This window comes from Calidris pugnax, unplaced genomic scaffold (genome assembly GCF_001431845.1).
Source record: "Calidris pugnax isolate Ruff unplaced genomic scaffold, ASM143184v1 scaffold186, whole genome shotgun sequence".
Taxonomy (NCBI): domain Eukaryota; kingdom Metazoa; phylum Chordata; class Aves; order Charadriiformes; family Scolopacidae; genus Calidris; species Calidris pugnax.
Genome location: NW_015090994.1, coordinates 299,025 through 311,843, shown reverse-complemented (window position 1 = coordinate 311,843; position 12,819 = coordinate 299,025). Strand labels below are relative to the sequence as shown.

Genomic DNA, 12,819 nt, shown 5'->3' with positions numbered 1-12,819 from the left:
CAGACAGAAAACTTCTATTTCTGGTGTTGCATTCTAAAAAGGTGTTAACCAACCCCAAAGTTACGTTAAGTGCAGTACTTATATCAAACAGTCAATGGTGTAAGTATAGAAACATTTATTCTACACACAAAATTCAATTCACAGAGAAAGAATAGTTAGAGGAATACATAGGAAGACAGAAAGGTTGACGAAATATCACCATTAATGTTCAAAAAACAGTGAAAAAAATGAAAACAAGCCCACACATAAGTGAAGTTAAATGTTTAGATACTATACGATACACATGCATACAGAGCAGGTGAGCACAGACAGGAAATACTCTGAACTTTAAGTCAGCAGTAGCCTCGATGCCTATGTTTCTGAACCACACAAGCTAGAAAAACCTTATTTTATATGACTGGAAAGCCAAAATTCTCTCTGCTTAATGAAGCTAGATTTAATTTTTGTCCTGATAGATGGTGAAATGTAACACAAGAGGACATTTTACAAGTGTATGAAGTGTTTCATCCTGGCTTCTCTACCTCTGTTTATCAATAATCAGCTTTAATTGTGAGGGACAGAAAACAGTTTATCATCAGAATAACTTGAACAGGCGTTCTTTGAACTCAAAGGCACTCACTTGGCATAGGAGTGCCTCATACGGTGGTGTAACAGCTGCACTACCTCTGCTCTGGGATGATCTGAATAACGTACTTGTGGTTTCCCCATTTATGAGCAATGTTATGATCCCAAACTATTAATAGCATCTGTTCTATATTGCTTCATACATAAATATGATCCTGTATGCAGACAATTCATCTAGTTATCAGTCAATAGTATCAAATGCATACTGTAAGCACGTTTCAAAATTAATGCACAGATGTTTAATTCCGTAAGCAATCAAGCATTGCCCCCTCCAAAATAAAGGGAAACACTGGGCTAGTGGAAGCCTTTATTTTTTGACAGATCTTGGCAAATACATCACTAAACAGTTAATTCTGAGTTTTGCTACATCCTGGTTCATATTGCTTTCTCTTTAATGAAATAATCTCAGCAGCCAGAGAATTACCTACTCCACTAGGAATGCTGCACACAACAAAGACTGTGTGCCTTTAGAGTTCAGCAGAACTGCAGCACAAGGCCAAGAAGTCCAATACCAATTATTCTCCAGAAAGCAGAATACAGTTCTTCTCCAGGGACCAAAAGGTTTCTCTACCATATTGTCCAAGTGCAGTATTTTAGACTTCCCCACATTCACATTTTCCGTGTCCTCCAAGAACTTGACAAAGATGAAATGTTCTGAATACAGGCCACATGAAAGTAAATGGACAAACACCTATCCAGAGATTTTGGTCTGGAGATGAGCATGCAAATATGTAATCAGGTGAGACAGAGATGAGAATGAATAGACACATCCCCTTGTTCCCAAATAGGAACCGATCTCCCATGTAAACCTAGGTTTAATCTAATTATCAGCAAAAACAGTCAGACATATTTGAACATGCTTCCATCTTCTTCCCTCTTTCTGACTTTTCTTGTTTAAGCTGTTGGAGGTAACCTTCCTTTACAGGTCCAGAAAACAAAGGACAAAGGACAGCTTCTTCAACGTGCATGTACAAAAAGCCTCTGAAAGCTAGTTGGTTAGCATCACCATTCATTTTCACAAACACCTTTGAGGGTGTTTCTGCATTACAAGAAAAGTATGTGCTGAGATTCATGGTCTTGCTCAGGCCTTAAAGTCTCAGAAATCATTACCTTTCTGTTTCTCTACAATTCCCAAAAGGATCTCCAATAACTCTCTGAATGGGAATTGCATCATAAATATGTTGAGTCAACAAAGCTACAATATTAAAGAAGAAAAAAATAACATAATTTTGAGGGCGAGTAAGGAAAGACAAGTTCTTCTTCCATATTCCACACACAAATTCCAAGAAAAAATATCAGTGAAAGACTGTGTGGTACAAAACATGAGTGACACACCCAAGTACCAAGCAGATCTGAGCAACCAAAATATGAAGTGATGTTTGGAGTGTTCTACGCAAACTGTACGGAGAGGTAAAAGGTAACTTCTCTGCCTCAAATAAACAGGTGATATTGAGAGCCAGCAAGGATCTACTGATAAAGGTGAGCCCTCGTGGTTTTGTTTACGCTGCTTCTTCAATAATTAGGGCCTCCCAGTAGGTGGAAGGATCAAAATATGGCTCTGTTATGTGCTGAAATATTCCAGAGACACAGAAATCTATTATTTTTCTGCTTATACACAAACAAGGAGGAGTATAACAGAATTATATCCCTTTCAGACACCACATCTTCAGTATTAATTACTGTTGTTATTTCTGGGGCAACTATGTTGAAGGATGTTTCTCAGGCATGATTTCATCAGAATCTCTTTTTTTTTCCACAGTAACTGCTGCTAGTATGGTAGTTAGCAAGTCCTGAGAGTTAAATCCCTAGAGATAAGGACTGAACAGAATTTACGCAGTGAAGTAGGTCTTCTGTTTATTTACCAGCTCGTGCTTAACAATCATGCCACCCGGATCTAAACACTACCAGATTATAGAACAGTTGCTGATCCTGGCCACAGCACAGTGTAGGCATCTTACCCAAGATGCACACTAGTTTAGGCTATGACTGTCTTCCAAGATTTACAAGCTGTTTTGTTGACATTTACTGTATTTTAATTTTTTCAACCTGATTGCAAATTCAAATGCCATGTTATATTCAATATAATCAACTCATGTTTTCCCGTTAAAATTTTTTTTAAAAAAAAAAGTTCTTTATACCTTTCTCACTGGATGAAAAGCTGGTTGTTGCAATGTGCTCTCAGGGGAGTGACTGCTGACAGTGGCTTCTTCATCTAGTGACTGTGACAGGGAGGGACTATCACGTTTGCCAAGAGGAATTACAAGCTTCTGGGCATCAAGTTCAGTGGAACTCTCACAGACCTACAAATCACAGTTAAGAATTTATGTTTTCAAAATCCCAGAAAGAAAAATGGTAACAAATTCACATAAACACGTGCACAGCATACACAATAGGACAAGATGGGAAATACTCTAAAACAATAAAGATGTTCAAAGTAAGCCTAAGTGGAGAAATAAATGGAGAAAGGTTTCTCTCAAACATTAATTTATTTAAAAAATAACAATTACAATCAATAAAGCTGCTAAAATGTACAGCTATTCCAAGAGTCTGCAGTCTACCCCTACAGGTAAGCCACTTTGAGAGCTATTCAAGCTGGAAACTCCACTGAGTTTACACACTGGGAAGTCCCAGCCACCTTTCCACTGCAATCCCCACTGTTTCAAATAAGTTTCAAAGCCACCGCATTGTGCACCTTATCTGCCTTGTAGTTTGGATGCTCACCATCAAGCTCTGTCCCTTTTTCAAGAGCAGGATTCTTACCAACAGAGAAAAGGGGGAGAAATTAGCCCTGCTGACAAAGCTGTACAGAGTATCATGTATGAATACTGATTAAAATCTTAAAGAACATGATGCAGTAGCAAGAGCAATGCAATTGCTAGTAGAATGGGAAATAAGACTCAGACTGAAAAAAAGGGTGTTCTTCACTCCCTTTTCACTTGATGCAGTAGCAAGAGCAATGCAATTGCTAATAGAATGGGAAATAAGACTCTGAAAAAAAAAGGTGTTATTCACTCCCTTTTCACCAATTATTCAGAATCAAAAAGGATTCTTTTTCAAGGACTCAGGGCTTAAATTTCACAGTAAAAAGGAGTTGAAATGGAGCGTGAGACTACTGCAGTCCCACAGTTACCTATTCACAATGGAGCAATGACAATGTTTTTATTCTCCCATCTGCTGCTCACCTTATCTATTTAGAGATTCGGATCTTTGGGATCCAGGCTGTTTATTCTCCCATCTGCTGCTCACCTTATCTATTTAGAGATTTGGATCTTTGGGATTCAGGTTGTTTATGCAGCACTTTACAGAAAAATTTGGCCAATCCGCATGAGGCATGAAGCCTCTGCTAAACGCAAACATAGACAACAAGAGGAAGTTCAACCAAATACATGAAATCTCAAAGGTGTCTCCCACTTCTGAGCTTACATTGACTAAACGCGATAGGAAAGAACTTTTAGAGAACTTACTTGTGCTTCATCTTGGATTTGCTGCTGAACTGGGGCTGGCTGCCTCACTATGTAATTGATTTGACCAACTATGGTCTGTTGGACATGCTGAGGTGGCTTGGCTTGGTTCAGCTGCAAGCTGGACTGTCCTTGGGCCTGCAGAAGAAGCTCCAGATCCTTTTTCATTTCCTCCAGTTCAAACTGGTGGTGCATTATGTCCAGGCTCTGCTGGATGACTTGCTTGTGGGTGTTCTCACTCTGACCCGCCGGTGGCGATGCTGGTGGCATCTGCTGCTGCTGTGGTGGCTGCTGCAAGTGGTTAGATTTTATCTTCTGGAGATGACCAAGTTGCACTTGCACAGTTGATGTCTGCAGAGAAGCCTGTGTGCGGAATGGCTGCGGATGGCTCATGTGAACTTGCTGAGCCTCATGTGATACAACAGCATAACCCAGGGGTGCAGTCTGCTGCAGCTGCTGGGATGGTAAGTGCTTTCCCATCCTTCCAGACACGTTCTCTGGCTCTGACTGCTGTTCCAGCCCTGATTGAGTTAGCTTCATAGGCTGGGGGGGACCCTTTTGCTCTTTGTCATGTTGCTGCATGCTGTACTGCAGAGGAAAGCGCTGCTGATGCACGTCTGGAGGTTGTCGAAAATTTTGAGGGCGGTTTAGGTCTTGGTAGGAAGGCTGAGCTTTGTTTGGGTGAGGTATGCTGAGACAGTGTGAGCAACACACAGGCACAGGACACTGAACTGCAGGTGGAAACTGGTGTGGCTGGTTATTCACAGGCTCCAGCTGTGATGCTGGTGAACGGTGCCCATGAAACAAGGAGGTGGCTAATCCTTGCACGTTTCCACAGGGCAGCACCTCTGAGTGAGAAACGTGTCCACCTTCCACAGTGAAACCTCCTGGAAAAAAAACCAGCAAATTTACTCCCTCCTGTGATCTTGAAAAAATTACACAATAAAAACTGTGAGCGCTGGCTATTTCTTTGTCTTCATATCAAATACAAAAGATATTCAAATATCCTATCCAAACAGACTTTCAACACACTTTCAAGACAAATTTTTCAAGATTTTTCAGTGATTTAAAAATCACACTGAACTCCCACTGATGTCAGGGGAACTTATGGCTGAATTACCAGCAAATGCTTTGAAAAATTGACCTCAACTTATTTTTAAGATGGATATGGCTTATACTTTCATTTTTTACTAATGTATAAGCATATCTTCTCATCCATAAGCACAAGAACAAAAGACCACTCCCAGGGTGAAAGTGACAAAAATAAAAGAGATTGATGGTATGTAGGTGAGAATCATAAAAGCTAGAAACAGAAGTGACCTATGAACTGATCTTGTCAATGCTTTTAGTCAAGAGAAGATTATTCGCTGTAATACTTTTGAAAGTGTTTTACCTCATCTAATTTTAAGTATCTTAAAATGGGAAGAGAACCAATCTTTTAGACCATTGATCAGCCCGCCAACCTGAATTTACTGTAAAACCTACTGCAGTTGGGAAATTTATAGCTGTTGGGAAACAAAGTCACAGTACGCACATTCATTATATAAATAACATAGAAATTATTACACAGTCAATGTCTTAAAGTCATCTTTCTGCCTGTTAGTTGTGACTAAAGCACTGTTCAGGTCCCTTGGCCACTAAGATACCAATGAATCTGAGGAGCACAAGCGTGACTAAGCCCAGGTGCCCCTGGGTAAGGCAGAGGAAATCGCACAAAGACCCATGGCAGATACTCCATTTCACCCAGGGCACTCCTTACAGGACTGCCAGAGTCACAGTGCTGCATAGAGCTGTTGCCATTTCACCCAGGGCACTCCTTACAGGACTGCCAGAGTCACATAGAGCTGTTCCTTGCTGGGACAGAACTGAATTACACATACATTGGGCAAAGTCACAGCTGTTTGATAGCCAATGACACTACATTTTAAGTAATTTCAGTTAAAAGTTACTTGTTTAGTCCTGCAGAGTGTTTCCACTAAACCAGCAGTTGTGTTCTTATATTGGGATTTTATAAGACCATCAAAGATGATATTTATAGAGTGTATTTTTAGGTAAAGTTTATAAAGTCATATTTATATACAACAATCTCTTTTAATAGGTGAATTGATATAACTGAAGGGAAAAACAGGAAAGTTCAGCCATGCTAGCTCTTCTTCAGAACATGACAAGAGGTACAAAACTGGAAGTCAAAACAGAAGAAGGAAAGCACTTTAGGAAAAGTACTGTATTGCCTATATCTTTCTGATCTAGCTTTGGGTACTTGCCAAATAAACAACAATCTATTTTTCTTACCCAAACTGGATAGTTGTTTAGTCCAGTAGGAGGGATCCCAAGTAAACCTGATCTTCAGAGGAGGGCCTATGTCTGTGTTACAGTTTGTCTCTAACAAACGCTGGATCTGAAATACAATCTAGTGCCAAATCAAAGGAGGATGATTTTATTCACAATTACAAGATCATAAATATATTTTATTTGAGAAACATTAAATCCTTTAAAAAGTTCTCACATTTACAGCACAATTTCAATTTACTGAGAAAATAAGTATTGCTCTTACCAGTTCTTTACTAAAGAGAAATGGGACGCTGCTTTTACTGCACACTGCCCAACTGATGAAGTTCTGCACGTGTTCTACCTGTCTGCTTAAAACCACAACACTTTGCAGTTGTTGCTCCAATTTCTGCTTCCTTTCACTGGTGATTTTCTGTTAATAATGTGAATCAGTACAAGATAGTTGTCATTCTTCAGACACACACAATGCACACAATCATTGGCACTACATTATGCATTCTTTGCAGGGACACTGTTATTTAGAATTCTCTTTATACCACCAGTTATAAAAATAAAGCAAATCCTATTCAATAGACATGTCTGAATTCAAGAAGAATGACTTCTCCAGCACCAAAGAGCCTACATTAACAGAATAATGTAACTCAAGAAAGCTGTAGAAGTTGGACCGAATTTGCACCTGGACGGCTTTCTTGTCTCTTACAATACAGAACAGAAGAGACCCAAGAAAGAATATAAAAAGAGGGGAAGCACAAAGCATTTCCTCAGAATGGTCTTCCAGTCTCCAGCAATTCATGATTTAGGGACCACAAGGACAGAGGCTATTTTATCACCCTCAGTGTATTTTTCTATGAATTTGCCTGAAATTACTTTTGAACCCACACACGATATCTTGCAGCAAGGAGTTCCACACTTATTTACCATTTATGTGAAGAAAAATCTGCCCTTGTTTGATTTGAATCTGGCACCTCCCGATGTCATTTGATGCCCTTACTTGAACTTCAACAGAGCACTGTGCATATGCACAGTTCAGTTGTGGTTATAGATAACTCAAACACCAAAATGCTGTCAAAAGGCAGGAACATTGAGCTTACTTAATTTTTAATAACACTGAAATGAGAGCATACATTTCTCTTTTTTGTAAAGCTACTTAACTGAGTAGCCATATTTTAGTCAAATGTAGAAGTTCAGATTTAGCCAGCAAGTGCTGAGTGCCTTGTCTTTCCGATACCTGCTAAAATTACCCCAAAAGAGCTGACAACTAGAAATTCTGATCAGATTTGCCAGCAATTTTTGTGCCCAGCACATTTCTGAATAAAATCATATATACTTAACTGGACATCCTAAAAGTGAAGGGTCAAACCTGCAGGTTCTGTTACAGAAAGTAGACCAGAGGATCATTTTCAAACCAGGATATTAAATGTGCTGCTAGCAATCTTCTACAAATTAAACATTAAAACCAGCAGCTGGTTCATTTTGCAAGTACTCAAAATGTGCACACATATTCTCTGTAACTGCATTAGAAAATGTGGTTAACTCATGGTCTATTTTTGTCAAAGTTAGGTTGACGGTTGGACAAGATGATCTTTAAGGTCCCTTCCAACCTAGAAGATTCTGTGATTCTGTAAGCAAACATTTTGCCACTTCATTCTGAATCTTTGTCAACCGTTGATTCCACACAAAATTCTGAAGAAAAAAAATAATATTTGAAAACATAAGCAAGGGGACAGTAACTCTCACAGTCCATTGGCACTGGGACTAAATTTAATTTAGTTTAATTTCCCAAGGTATCAAAGAAACTAGCCTTACTTACTTCAAGTTGTTCAAGAAGGATGTTTGTTCGTTTATTGATTTCATTCATCAAAACCACCTTGGCCATTTTTATTTGATTTTCTACCTTTTTGTGCAGATGTTTTACTTCAAGCAACCTATGGGTAAGAGATAAACATCCCTGGATGAGCCAGCTGGTATGTCATTTATCCAGCTTAGTATTTATTTGTTATAAGAACTGATCTAATTATTAACAGAGAGCTCCAATGAAAGTTGTACCATTTCCCATAAGTTCTCCTACACTTCTCTTCAAACATAGAATCATAGAATTTGCGTTGAAAGGCACCTTTAAAGGACATCTAGTCCAGCACCCCTGCAATGAGCAGGGACATCTTCAACTAGGTCAGGTTGCCCAGAACCCCTTCCAACCTGACCTTGAATGTTTCCAGGGATGGGACATCTATGACCTCTATGACATAAATATATTTTATTTGAGAAACATTAAATCCTTTAAAAAGTTCTCACATTTACAGCACAATTTCAATTTACTGAGAAAATAAGTATTGCTCTTACCAGTTCTTTACTAAAGAGAAATGGGACGCTGCTTTTACTGCACACTGCCCAACTGATGAAGTTCTGCACGTGTTCTACCTGTCTGCTTAAAACCACAACACTTTGCAGTTGTTGCTCCAATTTCTGCTTCCTTTCACTGGTGATTTTCTGTTAATAATGTGAATCAGTACAAGATAGTTGTCATTCTTCAGACACACACAATGCACACAATCATTGGCACTACATTATGCATTCTTTGCAGGGACACTGTTATTTAGAATTCTCTTTATACCACCAGTTATAAAAATAAAGCAAATCCTATTCAATAGACATGTCTGAATTCAAGAAGAATGACTTCTCCAGCACCAAAGAGCCTACATTAACAGAATAATGTAACTCAAGAAAGCTGTAGAAGTTGGACCGAATTTGCACCTGGACGGCTTTCTTGTCTCTTACAATACAGAACAGAAGAGACCCAAGAAAGAATATAAAAAGAGGGGAAGCACAAAGCATTTCCTCAGAATGGTCTTCCAGTCTCCAGCAATTCATGATTTAGGGACCACAAGGACAGAGGCTATTTTATCACCCTCAGTGTATTTTTCTATGAATTTGCCTGAAATTACTTTTGAACCCACACACGATATCTTGCAGCAAGGAGTTCCACACTTATTTACCATTTATGTGAAGAAAAATCTGCCCTTGTTTGATTTGAATCTGGCACCTCCCGATGTCATTTGATGCCCTTACTTGAACTTCAACAGAGCACTGTGCATATGCACAGTTCAGTTGTGGTTATAGATAACTCAAACACCAAAATGCTGTCAAAAGGCAGGAACATTGAGCTTACTTAATTTTTAATAACACTGAAATGAGAGCATACATTTCTCTTTTTTGTAAAGCTACTTAACTGAGTAGCCATATTTTAGTCAAATGTAGAAGTTCAGATTTAGCCAGCAAGTGCTGAGTGCCTTGTCTTTCCGATACCTGCTAAAATTACCCCAAAAGAGCTGACAACTAGAAATTCTGATCAGATTTGCCAGCAATTTTTGTGCCCAGCACATTTCTGAATAAAATCATATATACTTAACTGGACATCCTAAAAGTGAAGGGTCAAACCTGCAGGTTCTGTTACAGAAAGTAGACCAGAGGATCATTTTCAAACCAGGATATTAAATGTGCTGCTAGCAATCTTCTACAAATTAAACATTAAAACCAGCAGCTGGTTCATTTTGCAAGTACTCAAAATGTGCACACATATTCTCTGTAACTGCATTAGAAAATGTGGTTAACTCATGGTCTATTTTTGTCAAAGTTAGGTTGACGGTTGGACAAGATGATCTTTAAGGTCCCTTCCAACCTAGAAGATTCTGTGATTCTGTAAGCAAACATTTTGCCACTTCATTCTGAATCTTTGTCAACCGTTGATTCCACACAAAATTCTGAAGAAAAAAAATAATATTTGAAAACATAAGCAAGGGGACAGTAACTCTCACAGTCCATTGGCACTGGGACTAAATTTAATTTAGTTTAATTTCCCAAGGTATCAAAGAAACTAGCCTTACTTACTTCAAGTTGTTCAAGAAGGATGTTTGTTCGTTTATTGATTTCATTCATCAAAACCACCTTGGCCATTTTTATTTGATTTTCTACCTTTTTGTGCAGATGTTTTACTTCAAGCAACCTATGGGTAAGAGATAAACATCCCTGGATGAGCCAGCTGGTATGTCATTTATCCAGCTTAGTATTTATTTGTTATAAGAACTGATCTAATTATTAACAGAGAGCTCCAATGAAAGTTGTACCATTTCCCATAAGTTCTCCTACACTTCTCTTCAAACATAGAATCATAGAATTTGCGTTGAAAGGCACCTTTAAAGGACATCTAGTCCAGCACCCCTGCAATGAGCAGGGACATCTTCAACTAGGTCAGGTTGCCCAGAACCCCTTCCAACCTGACCTTGAATGTTTCCAGGGATGGGACATCTTTGACCTCTATGACAATCCTGTGCCAGTGTCTCATCACCCTCATTGTAAAAAACTTCTTCCTTATATCTAGCCTACATCTGCCCTCTTTTAGTTTAAAACCATTACCCCTTCTCCTGTTGCAACAGGCCCTTCTAAAAGGTTTGTCCCCATCTTTCTGTAAGTCCCTTTTAAGTACTGAAAGGTTGCAATAAGGTCTCCCTGGAGCCTTCTCCAGGTTAAACAACCCTAACTGTCTCAGCTTTTCCTCATAGCAGAGGTGCTCCAGCCCTCTGATGATCTTTGTGGCCCTCCTCTGGACCTGCTCCAACAGGTCTATGTCCTTCTTACATTGATATGCAGTACTCCAGGTGGGATCTCACCAAAGTGGAGTAGAGTGGGAGGATCACCTCCCTTGATGGGCTGGCCATGCTTCTTTTGATGCAGCCCAGGATGCAGTTGGTGTCCTAGGCTGTGAGGGCACATTGTTAGGTCACATCCAGCTTTTCATTCTCCAGTACTCCCAAATCCTTCTTGGCAGAGCTGCCCTCAATCCCTTCATCCCCCAGCCTACCTCAGCACCAGGGGCTGCCCTGATCCAGGTGCAGGACCCTGCACTTTGCTTTGTTCAAACTCATGAGGTTCACATGGGCCCACTTCAGAGGTTGTCCCTCTGGATGGCAACCCATCCCTCAGGCATGTCTATTGCACCACTGAGCTTGAAGTCATCTGCAAATTTACTGAGGGTGCACTCGATCCCACTGTCTACGTCACTGATGAAGATATTAAACTGTACTGGTCCCAGTATGGACCCCTGGGGGACACCAGGCATCACTGATCTCCATCTGGACATTGAGCCATTGAACATGACATGTTAATCCAAAAAACTTTCACTTTACACTAGAGTATAAATAGATTTGTATTCTTTCAGGGTGTTTTAAATGGTTTTATTAATGCAGAAGAGAGATTCAACAATTAATTGATTATATTTTTATATATTTTAATACTAGTCTTTACTGGAATTGCAGCTTGTTTTGAGGTTTCTTGAAGAAAAAAAACAACAGGATGATGGGTTCCATCAACAAGTGCATCACAGCAGAAATAAAGAAGTCATTATCCCACTCAACTCAGCACTTGTCAGGCCACATCTGGAACAATGTGTTCAGTTCTGGTCCATGCTATACAAAAAAGATGTGGACAGGCTGGAGAGGGTCTGTAGAAGGGCCACAAAGATGATCAAAGGGCTGGGAAGCCTGCCTGATGAGGAAAGGCTGAGAGAATTGGGTTTGTTCAGCCTTGAGAAAAGAAGGCTTAGGGGAGACCTTATCACCATGTTCCAGTATTTACAGGGTGGCTACAAAGAAGATGGAGACTCCCTTTTTACAAGGACTCATGTGGAAAAGGTGAGGAGTAATGGATACGAGTTACTCCTGGGCAGATTCCAGTTTGACACAAGAGTAAAATTTTTCACAATGAGAACAATCAGCCTTTGGAATAATCTCCCCAGGGAAGCGGTGTATTCCCTATCACTGGACACTTTTAAGATTCAGCTGGATTCACTGTGCTTTTACCGTGCAAGATTGGACAAGATGATCCTTGAGGTTACTTCCAACCTGGTATTCTATGATTCTATGAAATAAGACATTTTAAAAATAGTCTTCATTTCTAATCTCTTAACATCTTAGTTCGGAAACAGATTATACAAAGAAATCTCAACTCTGAAATCAGCTGTCACATGCCTTATAAGGACTATGGAATCATGTATTACAATGCCATGACTTGTTAGTACTAAAACATGAACTTTATAATTTTAATCTTCCTATTATTTCCTACCCTCCAAGAAAAAAAACATATAGCATCTGCATTTACTTCCATTAACCTACATTTAGTGAAAATAATAGTTTTACTGCTCACCCACTTCCATGAAAAATGAAATGCATAGCAACTACCTGTCTTCAATCTGTTTAGCTGAAACATGAATTCCATTTTTTTTCTCTTCCACTTTAGTTATGACATTTTCCAGGATAACTCTCTGATTTTGCAAAGCTTCATCAAGGTGTCTGAACCTGTGAAAGAAAGGGACATTCTAACACCATGTTTTTTTTCCTGTTGATAAGTAAGCAACTTAAGCAGTTAATAAGTTTAGGGGACTAGCTGCCTTAAC

The 12,819-nt window shown here is 39.4% G+C and overlaps 1 protein-coding gene across 1 annotated transcript in view; it reads right to left on the bottom strand.

The window, feature by feature from the left end:
* Positions 1-12,819, bottom strand: part of TRIM66 (tripartite motif containing 66) — a 77,743-nt gene that overhangs the window by 22,715 nt on the left and 42,209 nt on the right. Inside the window, exons 9-10 of the mRNA XM_014954835.1 lie at positions 4,089-4,972; positions 2,763-2,924 (exon numbers count right to left, since the gene is read on the bottom strand). Of these exons, the coding sequence (XP_014810321.1) occupies positions 2,763-2,924; positions 4,089-4,972 (1,046 nt within the window). The remainder of the gene's footprint in view (positions 1-2,762; positions 2,925-4,088; positions 4,973-12,819) is intronic.